We start from the raw sequence: 20,537 nt of genomic DNA, 5'->3' as shown, positions 1-20,537 counted from the left end.
TTAACTTCTCGCCACAGGAGGTCACTCATTTTGCCTTCAAACATGACTAAAGTTAGCAGGTTTAAAAAATAAGTCTTTCCCTCATTTTTCTCAAGCTGCTGCAACTCCTTTTAAGTTTTAGTTGCCACGCCCTTGAAAGTTGCTGCTCTAAAATGATGTTGATTATGTACAACAGGGCTATTCAATTGGCGGCCTGGGGGCCAGATCTGACATCAGAACGGTTTGTGAGTTCCGTTTTTGCAGGAGATTCCAAAAAAACATTACAGCACTGTTATATAGAGCAGTGGTCTCCAACCACCAGGCCTCGGCCCGATACCGGTCCGTGGACAGATTGGTACCGGGCCGCACAAGAAATAAAATGTTTTGTTGTTTTTTAAATTTATTTTTTAAAAATTAAATCAACATAAAAAACACAATATATACATTATATATCAATATAGATCAATACAGTCTGCATGGATACAGTCCGTAAGCACACATGATTGTATTTCTTTATGACAAATAAATAAATAAAAAATAAAATAAAAAATACCATAAACCCCCCCCCGGTCCGTGGGACAAATTGTCAAGCGTTGACCGGTCCACAGCCACAAAAAGGTTGGGGACCACTGATATAGAGGATCTTTGACCCGCTTTTTGGTAGTAGGTCCTTAAAACAGCAGAATGCTCCTTTATGCAATCAAGTACAAATAGATTTGCAACAAAACAAATTATTTGCGAACAAAAATAGCGCTTTTTTTTGGGTTATGACTTAACTTCAATTTTGTGGGCGGGGCCCCGTCTGAATATTATGTAAGAAGCCTTTTTAATGGTCAATCTCGGATGATGGTGCGACCACATAGGCGTAAGTGCTGACTTCTTCTGCCCGCAACACATTTGGAAGAAAAATACCAAAAATTAAGGGTGGACAATACTGACCAATAAAAAGGCTATGGTTGAGTCTAAACTCACAAAAGGATTTGTAACCAAAAAATGATCTCCAAATTCATTATTTTTAATCACAAATATTTTGTTTATTGGTTGCAAAAAAACACATTTCTTTCTATTAGTTGCAAAGACAAGTACATTTTCCCCCAAATTTTAATAAAAACTGGCAAAATAGACAATCAAATGTCCACTGTAGAGGACACTGGTTCTCAGGAATAAACAAAATAAAAGTAATAGTAAAGGTAGAAAATCAGACTCCCCAGTCGTTAGCTTTCTGGAAACAATTTAGTAGAATAGCCCTGCCCTGACATAGAATGATGCAATGAATAGTACATTCATGATTATTGAGTCACATGTTAAAAGCTATGCAATTAATGAATTACAGTTAGCGAATGGTTGTGACTGTGGATTAATGATTGCACAATGTGGGCGTGTCTAATGTCAATGTACAGTATATTCTTAGTCCAGTAGATCATTTTAATAACTGCTGCGCCATCTCAAATATAAAAGTGGATCGTAGGCCAGAGAGTGAAACATTTGCGTAGCTTAGCCTCGGAGTCCCTGAGGTATTTCATGGTATCTTGAAAACAATATTTACATAGCTTTTATTCCAGAAAATGTACACCTTTCTGATGCACCCTTCCACATATTGTGTATAAATATAAATACAAGGAGGTGTTGCAAGGAGGTTATGTCATAAATACCCTTTGACCTTCTTGGCGCTCTACGACGTGCGAGAGCTTTGCTCCATGGCGTTGAAGACGAGACAGACGCCGGCGGTGAGCAGAAGGTGCATGGCCTCGTACAGTAATTTGGGAGAAAAGACGCTCCATATGAAGAGATGGTAGCGCAGGACAGTAATCAGGACGATGTAGGCGGCAGCTGGCACCGACCTGAGCACCGCCAAACAGTAGCAACCGTGGCTGATGGCAACCGGACTCCTGCGTGCAGAGGGAAGGACGTCAGTAGAGAAGGCAACGTTCAATAATTCTATTCTTGGAATTTTGTCCAGTGGTAGACGAACATGATCGTCTTTTTACATTCCTATTTTCTAAAATAATGTTCTACTAATATTCCTAGTTTAACCTAAGGCAGGGATTCTCAAACTGTTGTATGTGTACCACTAGTGGTACGCAGGATCCACTCCGTGGTTCGCCAAATGATGATTGATTAACATACAGTGTTTTATTTTCCTATATTCAAACACAGTGTTACTGTTCAAACTGGGTGTAATGTTACAATGGCCAACATATTAAATATACTTGTTAAATAATACCTCTGCCTTGTTTTTTATGAATATTTAGGGCTAATGTGCTACCGTATTTTCCTGTTTGTCGTTATGGTCGTACTTGGATAGCCAAGTTTTTTCTGAGGTGCTGCAAAGAGGAATGGACGAAACTGCCCAAAGGTAGGTGTGCCAAGCTTGTGGCATCGTATTCAAAAAAACTTGCGCCTGTAATTGCTGCATCAACTAAGTATTGAGAAAAGGCTGTGAATACTTATGTACATGTGATTGTTTTAATTTTTTAACAAATTTGAACATTTTAAGAAATATATATATATTTTCACATTGTCATTATGGGGTATTGTCTGCAGAATTTTGAGGACAAAAATGAATTAATTCTATTTTGGAATAAGGCTTTTACTTAACAAAATGTGGAAATGTGCTCTGTGAATACTTTCTGGATGCACTGTACGTATTGATAACTTTATTGACAAATATAACAACACATTAGCAATGTAGCATTAGCTTAACTGGAGTACATGTAGATGAGATAAACAAGCTACGTATAATGCTATATTCTTGCATAGAATAGATACAATGCTTTTTATTGTCACTATACACAGGTACAATGAGATTAAAAGCAACTCCAGTATTAGTGTGACATGGATGGCATGGATATACATTGACGTTTTAAATATGGAGACAGATATTATAGCAACATGTAGCCTGTATACTTCTAGCTTCTAGCACTGAATGGTGATAAAAGGCTAAGCTAATAACTTTTCTCCTTGGTTTTGAGGTTTGTTCTTTTTCCCTCTCCCTTGTTCAAAATCACTTGATTTTAACGAGAGAACATATTTAATTTCACAATCCTTTAGCAAGTGATTTAGTTATAGGCCAATACATTACTTGCACTTGATATTATTGGAACACCAGAAGTAAATACATTTATTCAAAATTGTATGATTGTTTCAGTCTTTGAAGGTTAAATATTAATTATTTCAATTCATTTTAGTGAGGTTAGTTAACAGTTACTATTTTAAAAGGTATGAAAGTCCGGTCAAAGAAAGCTGACAATGTAAAAAGGACAGATGATGGCGCCTTGAAACGAGGCAGTTTTAGAATCATGTATTGCTGCAAGCAGTAGCATGAATGCTGGCTAACGGAGGGCATGGAATCTATTAGAGACCGCCTCATGAAAGTGAGGGGTCGAGCCAACAACATCCTAACGACTCATGAGGGAGCGGCACAGAGCGTGCAGTGAGGACGCTTTCACACAGCACAGGCTTGTGGGCAAATCAATGGTGCAGTAATGTTATTTGGTGGCTATGTGAAACTGATCAATGTGAGAGCTGCATCTGAATGTATTTCATCACGTCTTACGAGAGTTCTTCTTACCCAAATTCGTTTGCAAAAGCAGCACTATACTGATGTAAGCAAGTAGCTTTAATGCTTGCACAACTTCAACGGTTAACTGCATATGGGGGTTAAAACATTTAGAGTTTTGCCACATTTGTTCCAGTGTTTCAGTCATATTATAAATGAGTCATAATTTGTACTTTAGGCACGCATTAGTAGTCAAACTTTATTATTTTAAACACTGTCTTTAAAGCTTAGTAACTTCCAGTGTTGAACTAAAGACTAAAATCCGCACAAAGTATTGCATTGTCATGGGAAAGTAGACAAGCAGAACCCCGCCAAGAACTACCTTCCAAAACTGAAACAAACTGGTAAACCAGATCAGCCACAAAATTGAATCAATTGTTCCTTATCCTATTTTTGACATTTCCTGAAGGCTTTACAAACATCACCCTTAACCTTATGAGTTTTCTATAGCACAATGAAAGAAACAGAGTGAACCCCCATGTCAGTCATCGAATCCATTTGCCTCTGTGGGTGGAGGCGGGGATGCTCGCATTCAAACACAGAAGTAGAGGCTCGTAACGTAAAGGTAACATAGTAGAAATGGTCCAGATCAGCCCCAAAATGTAATCATTTGTTACTAATCATATTTCTGACATTTTTTTTTAAAAGTTTCATGAAAATCTGCCCATGACTTTTTGAGTTACCGTATTTTTCGGATTATAAGTCGCAGTTTTTTTCATAGTTTGGCCGTGGGTGCGACATATACTCCGGAGCGACTTATGTGTGAAATTATTAACACATTATTGTAAAATATCAAATAATATTATTTATCTAATTCACGGAAGAGACGAAGCAAAATGTCAGCAATCGTCACACACACGTCAACCAATAAGAATTTGGCGGGGGCGGGTCATGGCAGAAGTGCCTTGTGGGTCATGGGATGCTAATTGCTATATGCTACTGCCGTAGCTATTAAAATGGATCATTTCTACATTGGCGGTTTTTTGATTGATTGATTGAGACTTTTATTAGTAGGTTGCACAGTGAAGTACATATTCCGTACAATTGACCACTAAATGGTAACACCCGAATAAGTTTTTCAACTTGTTTAAGTCGGGGTCCACTTAAATTGATTCATGATACAGATATATACTATCATATATACTATCATCATAATACAGTCATCACACAAGATAATCACATTGAATTATTTACATTATTTACAATCAGGGGTGTGGAGGGGGCGGGGGGGTAGGATATGGACAGCAAGTAGTGGACATAGAGAGAGAGAGAGAGAGAGAGAGAGAGGGATCAGAAGGCATAGGAAAAAGAATCTGCATTTGATTGTTTACATTTGATTATTAGCATTTGATTGTTAGCAATCCGGGGAGGGTGTTAGTTAAAGGTTGTAGCTGCCTGGAGGTGAACCTTTATTGCGGTTTTGAACTTATAAAAACTGAACAAAAATGGCACCGAAAAGGAAATGATATACTGCAGATTACAAGATGGACGTAGTGAAACATGCAGCAGAAAACGGCGATCGAGCAGCAGAAAGAAAGGACGCTAGCGGCGCATACCAGGAGCGACAACAAGGAAGAAGATTTCATGGGATTTAGCGATTAGGAGTGACAGATTGTTTGGTAAACGTATAGCATGTTCTATATGTTATAGTTATTTGAATGACTCTTACCATAATATGTTACGTTAACATACCAGGCACGTTCTCAGTTGGTTATTTATGCGTCATATAACGTACACTTACCGTATTTCCTTGAATTGGCGCCGGGAATATAGTATTCGCCTGCCTAGAATTACAGCCGGGTCAAACTCGTTTCGCAAAATAATTAGCGCATGCTTGGCACTTCCGCCGGGTCAAATATGAGTCATTAAATGACTCCCGCCTCCAGGTGGTAGAGGGCGCTAGTGATCCTTCTTGCGACTACCAGTACTGCAGGAGACAGGTACTGCAGAAGAAGACAACAAGCAGCAAGCATGCAGCAATTGTTTGCTTGCACTTTTAACATGGAGGATTATATATCTAAAATAAAACCGTTTTCTAAACTGGACTTTCAATCGAAGCAGGAGGTAATAATTAAAGGAATATCTCCAGAGACTTTTAAAATTGAAGAAAGATGAGAAAGACTGCCTTTGATCAGAAGCAGCTGCACATGGACCCATTTACAAGTAAAGGTAAGATCATAATAACGTTTTTTTTATTAAATGTGTTTTTCATGATAAGGTATGCGCCGGAGTGAGAAGAGGTTTTAAAATAATTAGAGCATGCTTGCTCATTCCGCATGGTTTTGGTAACCGCAGGAGTGAGAAGAGGTTTTAAATTAATTAGCGCCCCTGCGGCTATTCAAGGAAATACGGTATTCAGCCTGTTGTTCACTATTCTTTATTTATTTTAAATTGCCTTTCAAATGTCTATTCTTGGTGTTGGATTTTATCAAATAAATTTCCCCCAAAAATGCGACTTGTACTCCAGTGCGACTTATATATATGTTTTTTTCCTTCTTTATTATGCATTTTCGGCCGGTGCGATTTATACTCCGGAGCGATTTATAATCCGAAAAATACGGTATGTTACTATATAGCTAACTAACCAAACAACAAACTCCAACAATTTCATAACCTCCAGGCGGAGACAGCTAATTGTGCAAATTGCAGTTCTATGATGCAGGAGTTTTTGAATATTGGAGAGTAGACAAAGAAATTACAAACTGCTGCTGTTGTCAAATTTTGCATTTGCTACAGGAGCATTGAAGACTATTTTTCATCATTTGTGGGCACCAATTAGGGCAGAACCAGCAGTATTTGCGATATTGCAATCACGCCTATTCTTGCAGACTCACCTAATCCCTCTGAAAGAGGTGCTTTTTAAACCCAGTGTATCAATTCCTTGGAATCGATTGCCATTTTTTTCAAACAATACCTTTAACGACTCCGGCGGGCGGGAATGACTTCATTACGCAACGTGCATAGTGACGTCAGACAGCAACATAGTTGGTGCCCATGGTGGCAGAAACGCTCATAAGTCTTTTTACAACAAAATAATGCAACGGCGCTACTTGTAATAATTGCAAGGCTGCTATATCATCAAGAGGAGGACAAATGAGCAATATGCTAAAACATTTGAACACAAAGCCTGCAATAACTTTCCAAAAAACCAAGCTTTTTTTTTTTTCATATACCCGTACCACAATAATTTTGTACTGTGGCCTTAATACTGTGATAATATCGTACTGTGAGATTTTAAACCATTACACCCCTAATTGGACATTATATCAGTGATTTTAGATGTAAACCAACATAATCCAATATTTTATTCAGAATGATACCTGATACCAATATCTGATCGGGTAATCTGATCAATTGTTAATAGTATCAAATATGTTGCTGTTTTTCATTAGTTTTTCACTCCTGGGTTAAAGTTAAAGTTAAAAGTTAAAGTACCACTGATAGTCACACACACTAGATGTGGTGAAATTATCCTCTGCATTTGACCCATCCCCTTGATCACCCCCTGGGAGGTGAGGGGAGCAGTGAGCAGCAGCGGTGGCCGCGCCCGTGTATCATTTTGGTGATTTAACCCCCAATTCCAACCCTTGATGCTGAATGCCAAGCAGGGAGGTAATTCGTCCCATTTTTCTAGTTTTTGGTATGATTCGGCCGGGGTTTGAACTCACGACCTAACCACAAGGCCACTGAGCAGGTTAGACAGTTGTGTTGCGTTTGAGTGCTGCTGGGACAAATTTGATTGATGAAAATGTAGCTGATTAGCCAAAACGTGCGGGAAAATTGCAGGCATTGAACAAAGTTGCAAGGCCATGCATCATTTGCGGGTATTGATTACATTTGTGTGAATTGGTGAATTTGCAACCTTACAAAATCCTGGAGGGAAAGGTAAGTGCCATTGAAAATTTTAAACTAGAAATCCATTGTGTCTCCCGCGTTTGCAATAACTGTCTAATGACCTTTAATGTCCCAAGATGGATTTATGCAATAAAAACTTTGGGGTATCAGGTTGTAACTAACTTGGGGATGGATTGTAGCAGCAGAGAGAGAAATATAACAAACAAGCATTGTAAACTGTGTGGAGTCTGCAAAAGTAGCTTGTTCTAATTTTTCTTTCTGTCTGTTACTACACAACATCTTTTTGTTGAACCTGAAGTAAATTAGCTCTGAACAAATCAGATTTTTAGAAAGGGAAAAAGTCAATTTAGTTCATTTCGCTTGGAAAGGATTAAGCCCACCAAGAGTGCTTCTTAGACATTTTTGTGATAATTATTCCAAATGCTACCACAGACATACCAGTGATGGCAGCAATGACATTTACAGTACAATACAACCCTTGGGAAAACACCATACCATGACTTGGCTGCTCAGAGTAACATGGCTAACATTAACACAATGCTACCCCAGTTTTCTTTAGTAATACGTTCCAAAAGGTTAGACGAAAACTAGGGATGTCCGATAATGGCTTTTTGCCGATATTCCGATATTGTTCAACTCTTTAATTACTGATACCGATATCAACCGATACCGATATCAACCGATACTGATATGTACTGTACAGTCGTGGAATTAACACAATATTATGCCTAATTTGGACAACCAGGTATGGTGAAGATAAGGTCCTTTTTAAAAAAATTTATAAAATAAAACAAGATAAATACATTTGAGACATTTTCTTGAATAAAAAAGAAAGTAAAACAATATAAAAACAGTTGCATAGAAACTAGTAATTAATGAAAATGAGTAAAATTAACTGTTAAAGGTTAGTACTATTAGTGGACCAGCAGCACGAACAATCATGTGTGCTTACGGACTGTATCCCCTGCAGACTGTATTGATATATATTGATATATAATGTAGGAGCCAGAATATTAATAACAGAAAGGAACAACCCTTTTGTGTGAATGAGTGTGAATGAGTGTAAATGGGGGAGGGAGGTTTTTTGGGTTGGTGCACTAATTGTAAGTGTATCTTATGTTTTTTATGTTGATTTAATAAAAAATAAAATAATTAAATAAAATAAAAAAAACGATACAGATAATTTCCGATATTACATTTTATAGCATTTATCGGCCGGCCGATATTATCGGACATCTCTAACGAAAACCGAATTGTACGCAAAGCGAAGCATTTCTTCCCATAAGAAATAATGTAAATCCAAACAATTGGTTTCAGACAACCAACAATATAAAGATAAAACCCATTTTATAAAGCATAATTATAGTTTCACATGCAGAAAAAAGATGAAATACATACAAATTGCCTTTTTATACTTTTCTACAAGTTATTTCTTGAATTCAACATTATTTATCACCTTCTTTATTAAAGTGCTGGCAGTTGCAACTTTTTTAAGTGGTGGATTATTTTGCAGTGAAACTCAATAAGAAAACTACAGCAATTGAGTCACAAATGCGTGAGATTCTTTGTTTATGCACATGGACAAACGGAATAATTTATTACGAGCAATGTTTGACCGTACAATACCCAAAACGGTGTACCTAAAACAGAGCAAAATTTGGTCTTAAATTTTAATCTAAAACTAAATCGAAGGTTAAGTGTGGCGACTCACCTTCAAAGCAGTAAACCCCTCTCTCTCTCCACATTTCCATATCATCATCAAAGCTAAGGTTTGGGAATATGTTTCATAGATTTTAGCTTTTATAATTAAAAAATAGGGATGTATACCATTCACATTTGAATCAATACCGATCGTGATCGTGGTCGGGGGTGGTCGGGCGTGGTCGGGGGGGGGGGGGGGGGGGGGGGCGTGTTTGGGGCGGGGTGTGTGTTTGGGGCGTGGCCAAGGGCGTGGTTAAGAGGAGAGTATATTTACAGCTAGAATTCACCAAATCAAGTATTTCACATATATATATAATATATATATATATATATATATACATACTGTATATATATATATATATATATATATATATATATATATATATATATATATATATATATATATATATATATATATATATACAGTATATATGTATGAAATACTTGACTTTCAGTGAATTCTAGCTATATATATATTTAATTTTAATTTTATTATACATATAAATAAAAGACATACTTGAATTTCAGTGTTCTGCAGGCTATCCAGTAGATGGCAGTATTGTCCTGTTTAAGAGTGTCACAACATTGCTGTTTACGGCAGACGAACTGCTTTACAGTAGACTAAACGTGACTGCTGTTGTTGTGTGTTGTTACCGCGCTGGGAGGACGTTAATGAAACTGCCTAACAATAAACCCACATAAGAAACCAAGAACTCTCTCTGCTTGTTGTGCACTCCACTCTCTAAAAGCCGTAGATGTTATGACGTCATTGGGCAGGCAAGCTGCTGGGAAAGCGGACGTGAGAACGGCTGTCCCCACTCAGGTCCGCATTGAGCTGGAGGGGGCGTGGCTTCCAGCTCCGGCTGAATACCGGGAGTTTGTCGGGAGAAGGGAGGTTGTCGGGAGAGGCGTTGAATACCGGGATTCTCCCGCTAAAAACGGGAGGGTTGGCAAGTATGGGTTAGAGTGTCTGCCTGAGATCGGTAGGTTGTGAGTTCAAACCCCGACCGAGTCATACCAAAGACTATAAAAATGGGACCCATTACCTCCCTGCTTGGCACTCAGCATCAAGGGGTTGGAATTGGGAGTTAAATCACCAAAAATGATCCCCGGGCGTGGCACCGCTGCTGCCCACTGCTCCCCTCACCTCCCAGGGGGTGAACAAGGAGATGGGTCAAATGCAGAGGACAAATTTCACCACACCTAGTGTGTGTGTGACAATCATTGGTACTTTAACTTTAACTTTAACGATAGGCCCCATTGCCCCACGCGACCCTGTGAGGGACAAGCAGCAGCAAATGGATGGATGTATGCATGTACTCGGAAGTACCGATAGAATTCGGTCAGTAACTATTAAAGTACAACATTCCGTACATCAACAACTATTAACTTGTTTTTACCCTAGTTACTGTATCTAACACCGTGCTACAGTAATGAGTTACTCACCTGTCTCTCTCTGAGCTGAGGTAACACACGAGGTGACACGCCCAAAGTAGGGGTCCAGCGTACGTACTGAGGGCTGTTAAGAAGATGGCAGGAGCTTCGACGTAGCTGTCCAAACCAACAAACCCCACTGAGATGTCAAGAGTGGAAATGTTGTTGGAATTGCCCTGCAAGAGCACATAAAAAAAATCGCATTTAATATTTTATTTTAACATCATGAAAAAAGCACAAGGATGAGTCATAAGAACAATAAGTGTCTTTGTAGGTCGCATAAACATGCTATTTGCAATATAATACTTTGTGTTTCTTTTTACTGTCATTTACAGTATTCTGTTCTGTTGGGGCGTAATACTTTTACACTTCATGAGTTCAAGTGCTTGGACATTCACACAAGTTTCACTATTCACTAAAACCCCTTAAAAAAAAGCTTTCCAGAGGCAATTCAAGAGTATATTTCAAATTCATTCAAAGGCATGTTTGCTGCAAGTGGCAGACTAGGACTAAAAATAAAAAAAAGCCCACACTTGGCACATTATTGACAGACCCGATCTTCACAGGCACCGTTGTCAAGTACACTTGTTCCTTGCCATTCGCGCTTCAAATTTTGCAGCTTCACTCAATCGCGTTTTTTCTAAATATTTTTCATTAAAAAAAAAAAAAAAACTCACGTTTTATTAACTTAAAACAACAAATCTATGGTACTGTATTATATTGCATAGCAGATCATCATAATCGAACAAGTTGCAGTATTTTTACAGGTTAGTGGTTGTATTTAACAACGGTGAGTGTGAGGGTCTATATTACTATACAGCAATATTCCCCTTCATGTTTCATGTCTGAGAAAACGTACCAACTCCCAGCATTCAGTGGACCGCATGTAAGAAACATCAGACATGCACACTGTGGAACACACCAGCAGTACGCCTGTCCGCATTAACATTTAACGATATTGTCTGCATCAAAAGTAGCGTGCAACGTAACATCAAACTCAATAACAGCGTTGTAACGGACATGAAGTAATTAAATAGATAACTTGGTATTACAAAAATGTACGGCATTAGTAACGCTGTTATTATGTGACAATGTTTTTCTGAACACAGAGGAGTGGAGGTAGATTCCAGTACCGACATGTGCAACTCTGTTCAATTCCATGTCCAAGAGGAACAAGTTTAGATGATATTGACGCTTACACTAAAATATTCAACTCTGGAATAGTAAAGCGCAGACTGGACAGGAAACGAAGACGAGTTATCACCGCAATAATAGGAAGAGCTTTGCGCGTCACACTGTAAATCAAACATGGTGGATGCAGGCAAGCGTGTGTCTGCTTGTGTCACTGGTTGTGTATTTATGATGTGACTTCAGTCTAACATAGCAGGATGGACTCTGCAAATATGGGACCAGACTACTCACATTCATGCCGAAGATGCAAAGCAGAAGCATAGTGCCAAAATTCATAACAACCAGCCAAAGAAATTATGGTTTCTTAAGACAAAAAAAACCCCCATACAGTACGGTGTAATAGTACAGCATTGTCTAGTTTGATATGTACCACTGTATTAAGAGCACAGTTCGGTTAATTTGAGTACATTGCCATTAAGATGCCGAAAACCAAGTGCTATATAATGTGATCAAACTATAAAATGCACAATTATAATACAATTACAATAAGTGCAAAAGTGGTGCAACTATTCTATTTAAATGACGTTTGCAGCAGACAACTTTAGTAAGCGACAACTATTCTGGAAATACATTATAGAAGCTCGTCCTTGCGTGCAATCTACAAGGGAACCTCCTTTTTAGCATGCCAAACGTGCACTGTGGGAAACACGGGCGCTAACTGCAATTGTGCACTGAAATGATCTAAACCCAATAAAATGCAGTGTTGCAGGACATTTTTTTCAGGCGTAGATATATTGATTCATTTTGGTGTCTGCAGGTGTTCTATCAAATTTTGTTGCTTCTCGAAAAAAGCTACAATTAGCGTGAAACGTGATTATAACGAAAATTAAAGCTACCATTGTTTGCGTCAATGTGAAGTTCCTCACGCTTTAATTGTCCACATGCTAGCTGGTCAAAATATTTAATTAATATGACTGAAAATATGACTTTACTGCAGGTTGTACAGTATTCCTACATGTTTGGCAAACGTCCTTCCTCAATTTGGTATTAAATTAATATGCAGACTTAAAGCACTGTGACCACTGATTACGTGTAAAAACAGCTGTGTTGACCTCAGATCACTCTAACACAGCACACATAAAAAGAATAAAAAACAACTGAAGTTAGTGTAGTGATTTAGACATCAAATGTATTAAGATGCTTATTTGATTACATTACACAAACATTTAATATATGTACACTAACTTCAGAATTGCGTCAATATATATATATTGTATACATACACATATATATATATCTATATAAATATATATATACCGTATTTTCTGCACTATAAGGCGCACCGGATTATAAGGCGCACTTTCAATGAATGGCCTATTTTAAAACTTTGTTCATATATAAAGCGCACCGCAATATAAGGCGCATAGAATAGACGCTACAGTAGAGGCTGGGGTTGCGAGACCTGTTGTGGCTCAATATTGGTCCATATATAAGGCGCACCGGATTATAAGGCACTGTCAGCTTTTGAGAAAATTGGAGGTTTTTAGGTGCGCCTTATAGTGCGGAAAATACGGTATATATACTTAACATATAATATCATATATATTATATATTCATATAATATGTATGAATATGTACACAAAAATATGTAGAGGCTATATATGTGTGTGTGTGTGTGTATAGTTACTTTACATGCAGTCGGCTTTCAGCCACATGCCAAATTTGTTTAGCCCAATGCGGCCCCTGAGTCAAAAAGTTTGTACACCCCTGATTTAATATTTCCAATTCAAGCAGTCTTGCAGCGTGTTCATTCTGGACAGCCAGTTAACTGCTAAATGTCCTCTAATAAGCACACAAGGTGGGTCTTTTCTTGTATTTTAGTCAAGCCATTTAACATAAAATAAACATGGTAGGCTATAGGCTACTAGGAACTAGCAGCTACACAACAGCTAAGCACACAAGCTGTAAAGTATACAAACAACAGACGAATAAGTGTTTAGTATCTTTTAAACAGAAATATGGATAGAAACATGTTGCAAAAGAAAGTAACTAGATATTAACAGTAAATTAGAAAGTAGATTAATAATGACATTTTCTACCTCTTGTCCCTCTCGGGGTGGCTGGGGCCTATCTCAGCTGCATTCGGGTGGAAGGCGGGATACACCCTGGACAAGTCGCCACCCCATCACAGGGCCAACACAGATAGACAGACAATATTCACACTCACATTCACACACTAGGGCCAATTTAGTGTTGCCAATCAACCTATCCCCAGGTGCATGTCTTTGGAGGTGGGAGGAAGCCGGAGTACCCGGAGGTACCCGAGCCCAGAGATCGAACCCAGGACCTTCTTATAGTCAGGCACATGCACTAACCCCTGTTCCCCCGTGCTGAATAATAATTGTTTTTAAAAATAATGCAACTGGGAATGATGCAAAATGTTACTGCATATGTCAGAACCTACATTTTTTGTGAGGTTTACGTAAGTTTTTCGTGGTTTGGATGATATATTATTGCATCTTTTTCTTCTGTATTTGTAAACTTGTGTAACATTTCTAGTTTGTTTGACATTGATATAACACACATCTTGGTCCTTATAAAACATTGGTACTGCAGTTTGAATTATTTTATATTTTGGGATTTTTTTAAATAATTTATATGCTAAATAATTATTTATCATTAATTATATTGTGATGTATATCGTTATCACAGGAGGCTGCAAAATATATTGCAATCCGGATTTTAGGCCATATTGCCAATTCCTTGTCTGAAGCTTTGACCTGCTGACCAAGAGGTGTCTCATGGTGACTCTGTATTGCCAGAAGAGAAAGACCACATACTTCCACAGAAATCTATTCCAAAGGAAAATCTTAAGATTTACAGTACAGGCATGCGTGCACCCGTACCAAGAGAACAAGTCAACATTCATTATTAGAGGTCAAATAAATATGGAACTGTTTAACTCAAGAACAACACTTTATCTCCTGTATCACTGTAATGTTCTCAAGTGTTGTGCATCATAGTCAGTCTATAATTACAATGCAGGCTGGCACACAGTTAAAATGTTTTATAACATGTGTTTTTAGCACTTAAAAAATGCGTATTACAAATGAGCAACATATGCTTCACTAGAATGTTACTTTTTTCACAAGAAAATTTACTTAGCATAATGGTATCTTTGTTTTAATTCTGGGCAAAACGTTGCATGTAAAATATTGTCTCATTCCGCACAATGATACATTTTGCCTGCGTGTAATGGGTCGTGGTAAATTCAGGTCATTTACAAAACTGGGCGCTATTCCATCCGTCTTGTTTGAGAATGCAGCCACAGAGTTATGGTTAAAAAAAACAAAACGTATTTTATGTTTCACAGCAAAATACTGTCAGGTTGAAACTCTGATGACATCTATTAAACAAGACAAGAAGCAAAGACTTTAAACAGAGACAGAATTAAATTTGGCTCAATTTGAGGAGAGACGCCTGGACGCTGTACCCTTCTACAGTGTCTCAGCACGCTCTCCCAAAAGATTGCACGCCTCCTTCTTTTATTTGGACTTTCTCTGACCACATGGCAACAGCTGTTTCTAAGGGACGAGGGTCGTAAACAGTTCACAGAAAAGGTCGGTTCAAAAAAGAGGTCGTAAAAAAGTTCAAAAAGAGGTTCGTTAAACATTTCAAAAGAGGTTCAAGGTTCAAGGGTTTTATTCGTCACATGCAGAGTACACCAAAGTGAAATGCTTTTTTCCATGCTCTTCAGATATTGCGTACAGTGGGATCCAAACACTAATTGCTGAATCTAATACACTAAATACAAAAAATACAACAATTTGAATAGCTCTGATGTACATTAACTACAAGACAATAAGTTGCACAATAAGTCCCAGTAGTTATGGTAGAAGTATCAGTACAAGTACAGTAGTCACATACAGTAACAGTGCAATATCAAATAATATAACAGTATATACAGTATAGGAAGAGGTTCGTAAAACAGTTGAAAAAGAGGTCGTCTGGAACTTGGGCAGATCCTGCCTTCTCTCCGCTTTGTAGTCCTTGGGTTAAAACAATATCTTTCTGTTGATTGTGTGGGCTCTGTGCCGAGGATGTCGTTGTGGCTTGTGCAGCCCTTTGAGACTTTTGTGATTTAGGGCTATATAAATAAACATTGATTTATTGATTGATTGATTACAATACATGAAAGAAAACAGAAACCCCTTCATGTTGCTTTCCATCCTACACAGTGGCGTTCTACAAGCCTTCTTGGTAGGTTCAAAGACATGTTTTGCTTCTCGCTGGGAACTCATTGAAACACAAAGTTTTTGTGATATCTTAGATACAATTATTCTAACAAATAGTAAGTGTTTAAGATGCGTATGTTAAGATACACTGTATGTTTGTTGGTGTGAATTGCATGGGTCAGTTGGTAGAGCGGCCGTGCCAGCAACTTAAGGATTGTAGGTTCGATCCCCGCTTCCGCCATCCTAGTCACTGCCAATGTGTCCTTGGGCAAGACATTTTACCCACCTACTTCCATTGCCACCAACGCTGGTTTAAATGTAGCTTAAAGATGTAGATTATGGGTTTAACTATGTCAAGCGACTTGAGTCTCTAGAGAAAAGCGCTGTAAAAATATAATTCACTTCACTTTGAATATAATTTGATTTCCATTCTTGTTGCCCATTGCACCACCCTGCCACGTTTCTTTAAGGGGTCTTAGCCGCATTGTTTTACACTGCTTAGCGATAACAAAGTAGTACAACACATCAACATAATCGTAATAGTTTTTCATTAAAAAACGACCCCTTTGTATCTTATGTTTTATGCAGTTGAGGTCGACATGAGAGCACTTTAGTAATAATAACACGGTGGACCAGAAGCTGATGAGTTGTCAACAAAAACAGGGTCAACTTAGTGAAATTTTAGGGAGGAACTGGATATTTGCTAGCAACATTTGTACATGTGTGAGCACTGTGCAATTGCACATTAACAGTCCAAAAATATCCATAAACCAGTCACATAAAGTGCATCACTTGAACGAAGCCCAACTATTTCATGACCAGAAGGCTCCACTAATGACACACTCTAATCACAATCTAATGGCCCTGAAATATATTTCGTAGCCTGAATATTGTAATGTGTATCCAAACAATTGTGGTGGTGTTAAGTGTGAGTCACTGTTTGCCCACTTTTCACATCATTGTGGTGATTCATATTTTCTGCGACTGTTACTCAGTTGCTCAGAATTCATCCTTGACTCGTCCTTAATAAAGATTTGTACAAACAGGCTCTTTTCTGAAAAACAAACATCTTTGCTGCCTTTCTGACTATCTGGTTTGGATGCAAGAATGCAAAAATGTTCATTAATTAAAATGATCAAGAGAGTTTAGTCATCATGATGTAAGGTAAATGCTTTCTTTTATATTTACAACAATCTTCCTGTGGTTTTGTGTGCAGCCACTAAAAGAGGGATGAACAAAATAATAAATAAATGATGTACAAAATAAGCAGCTTGCTAAACACTGTCAAGAATTGAACACACAACGTTAAAAAGAGTATGTTATGTTAATATGTTACCTAGAGGCAGTCCAGGTGAGAACACTCTAGCCCCATTTACACTGCACACCGAATCAGATTTATTTGCCCTCAAGTGACACAGATATAATTTTTTTTGCCAGTCTTAACTCTCCAGAGTGCTTCAAATCTGATCTTTTCGCATGGGATTGAGGCCACATCAGGAGGTAGTCTAAATCAGATTTGAATCTGATCTTTTCAAATGTGACTTCAGTCTAAACGCAATGCGACCGGTATGTGATTTTTTCGTCAGCTTTGGGCAGGCTATGTCACTGGTGTGTGCCGGGAAAGACGCAGTCGCCAGCGGAAGTGGATATTTCATCACAACATCCGGTTTTGGTGAGCAAAGTCTAATAAAAACACATTTTCGGTGCATCACTTGTCAATAGTGTGCAAATAATAGGCTACATGTAGCATATATATATATATATATATATGTATATATATATATATACATGTATATACATATATATATATATATATATATATATATACATATACATATATATATACATATATATACATATATATATACATATATATACATATATATACATATATATACATATATACATATATACATATATATACATATATATATACATATATATACATATATGTATACATATATATATATATATGTATACATATATGTATGTATGTATGTATGTATGTATGTATACATACACATACACATACATATATATATTTATATACATATATATATTTATATATATATATATATATATATATTTATATATATATATATATATATATATATATATATATATATATATATATACATACATATATACGTATATATGTATATATATGTATATATATATATATATATATATATATATATATATATATATATATATATATATATATATATATATATATATATATATATATATATATATATATATATATATATATATATATTGATTCTGAAGAAATAGCAATTTTTGAAAGACCGGAATTGGCGCTGTGGCGCATTTGCTTAAATGTGAGTTGAAAAATAAAGCTCTTGTAGATCCACGCTGATGTCTGTGTCTCCTCTACTTAACAGCTATTATAAGATTAGGACCCTCCCAAATATATTACACTATATACATCCATTCATACATTATATTACTTTAATTTATTTTCACGTTAAAAAACACACATTTTTAATGTGTGGCGACTTTTATTTTATTTTGTAGTAGTAGCGACTTCCTCTTGGTCAACTTCCTTTATTTTCATTTTATTGAAGTGCGCATGCAAGTGACGTTGAGGTCACATTGTGCCCACGTGCACGTTTACACTGGAGTCTGATAAAAATCACATCTTACTTGCAGTGTAGACAGTCAGCTGGAAGAAATCTTTTTTTTTTTTTTAAATTGAGTAAATGACTGCTTGTTTCCCCACCAAGTGTTTGAGCCAGTAACATGTCTGCAACAGGACTTGACTAAAGTTAGACATCCTTTAGTGATGGACAATTCCATCCACATCTAGATAAATGTATTATGATCCATCCATCTATCCATTGTCTACCGCTTGTCCTTTTCAGGGTGTTGGGGGGTGCTAGAGATGTGTTATGATATGATTAAAAAACAATGTATTTTAAAAACAGAATGATTTGATAAGATTTGATACAGCGTACATACGATTAGATTCAACAGTTAACATTTTTGATTTTGAAAATCTTTTTTTACACCACAAAAGAACAAAAGCATTAATGCTTGTGCACCGCTGAGGATAAATAGTTTGGACCTCGGCACCAAGCGCTCTGACTAGATCTGTTCAATCTAAGCCTTTCAGCATGAACTGACAAAGATTACTACCATGAGTATGTCAAATATATTTCAAGACAAACTGAACAGTCCAGTTGCAATCGATTTATTGCCCTGAGAACAGCACCATAGCAACAAATTTGAGGTCCCCATAATACAACTTCCTGAATAATCTCCTAGCTAGTATTTCAAATGATATTTTATTTGGTATATAAAGGATACAAATACCATTTTAAAATGGGTTATAAACGCTCCTACAAAATTTGGCTGCTGTCGTATGCAGAAATACTGTCATTTCCTGTTGTATTATTTGATCAAAAATAATAATAATAATAATAATAATCTACTTGTTAACTTACTCCTAATAGCTAGTTATTTTCAGCTAATGCATGGTTCTATCTACACTTATATTAAAATGTAATACATTTTGAATCACAATTATAATCAGATAAAAACACGGAATGGAGGACATTCCTGGCACTCGCGTTGTTTTTAAAGACAAACTGTCAATCGATTGCTATTCTCGCATGATACCCTTTCTATGTTGCTACACCCGATTAAACAAACAAATACGTAGCTGATTTTTATGGAATGTAGTGGCCGCTATAGACGCAGCCGAATGATTTGGAGGTATGTCCAAATGTGGATTTTTTTTAGAGACCACCAGTTAAAAAAAAAAAATCTTTCCACATGAATACTCATTCATAGGCTGTCACACGTTTTTTTCGTCCAATCAGAAGCCAGAAAAAGCAGTCACGGCTGACTTGATATTGAAATATTACATGTACAATGTGTACATTATCTTTAATGTGCGTTGTGTAAACCGCATGCAAGCGTTTACCGCTGCCTGAAACAAAAGCAACACTCATAAGTCAATCACTTCAGTGTCTGCTGTTAAATGAGGTTTAAAAATAAATATGTATGTATGTGTACTTTGAATGAATGTCGCGTTTTTCATGCGCTCTGAGCAAGAAATGAATGACAACAACCTAACAGTGCTTCATCAATCAATCAATCAATGTTTATTTATATAGCCCTAAATCACAAGTGTCTCAAAGGGCTGTCATCTGCTGTTGTGCTGGCAAGTGATTAAAAACAATTAGCTATTGATTCATTAATGATCAGTAATTAATTAATTAATTAATATATACCCCCCGCGACCCCGAAAGGGACAAACGGTTGAAAATGGATTTTACAATCTCACCTAAACATGCTGAGAAAAGCCCCCAATTTGAAGTATTTTCATTTATGTTATTGTAAAGAAGTGGATGATATTCACTGAATGAAATAAATAATTCATGAAAAACAGGACAGAGACTGTAACTAGTTAACTTGGTGAAGCAGTTGGAGCGTAGCACTGTTCATCTGCACCATACTAAAGTACAATGAGTTTTGATAACACCAGATGTTAAATACTATCTAAACGACAACATTTGCATGAACATGAACATTTGGATAAGCTGCTGATGGTGTGTTTGACATAGAATCAGCTGAAAAAAAATACCGTCTACTCCCCAAAGTACATGTTTTACATT

The 20,537-nt window shown here is 37.0% G+C and overlaps 1 protein-coding gene across 1 annotated transcript in view; it reads right to left on the bottom strand.

Annotated features, from left to right (window-relative positions):
• Positions 1–449: 449 nt before the first annotated feature.
• Positions 450–20,537, bottom strand: part of pigg (phosphatidylinositol glycan anchor biosynthesis class G (EMM blood group)) — a 141,598-nt gene continuing 121,510 nt past the window's right edge. Inside the window, exons 12-13 of the mRNA XM_062045297.1 lie at positions 10,541–10,704; positions 450–1,868 (exon numbers count right to left, since the gene is read on the bottom strand). Of these exons, the coding sequence (XP_061901281.1) occupies positions 1,652–1,868; positions 10,541–10,704 (381 nt within the window). The 3' untranslated portion in view covers positions 450–1,651. The remainder of the gene's footprint in view (positions 1,869–10,540; positions 10,705–20,537) is intronic.

Source organism: Entelurus aequoreus, linkage group LG04, assembly GCF_033978785.1.
Source record: "Entelurus aequoreus isolate RoL-2023_Sb linkage group LG04, RoL_Eaeq_v1.1, whole genome shotgun sequence".
In the NCBI taxonomy this organism is placed as follows: Eukaryota; Metazoa; Chordata; class Actinopteri; order Syngnathiformes; family Syngnathidae; genus Entelurus; species Entelurus aequoreus.
The sequence above is the reverse complement of the archived record's forward strand: the minus strand, read 5'-3'. Positions and strand labels throughout refer to the sequence as shown.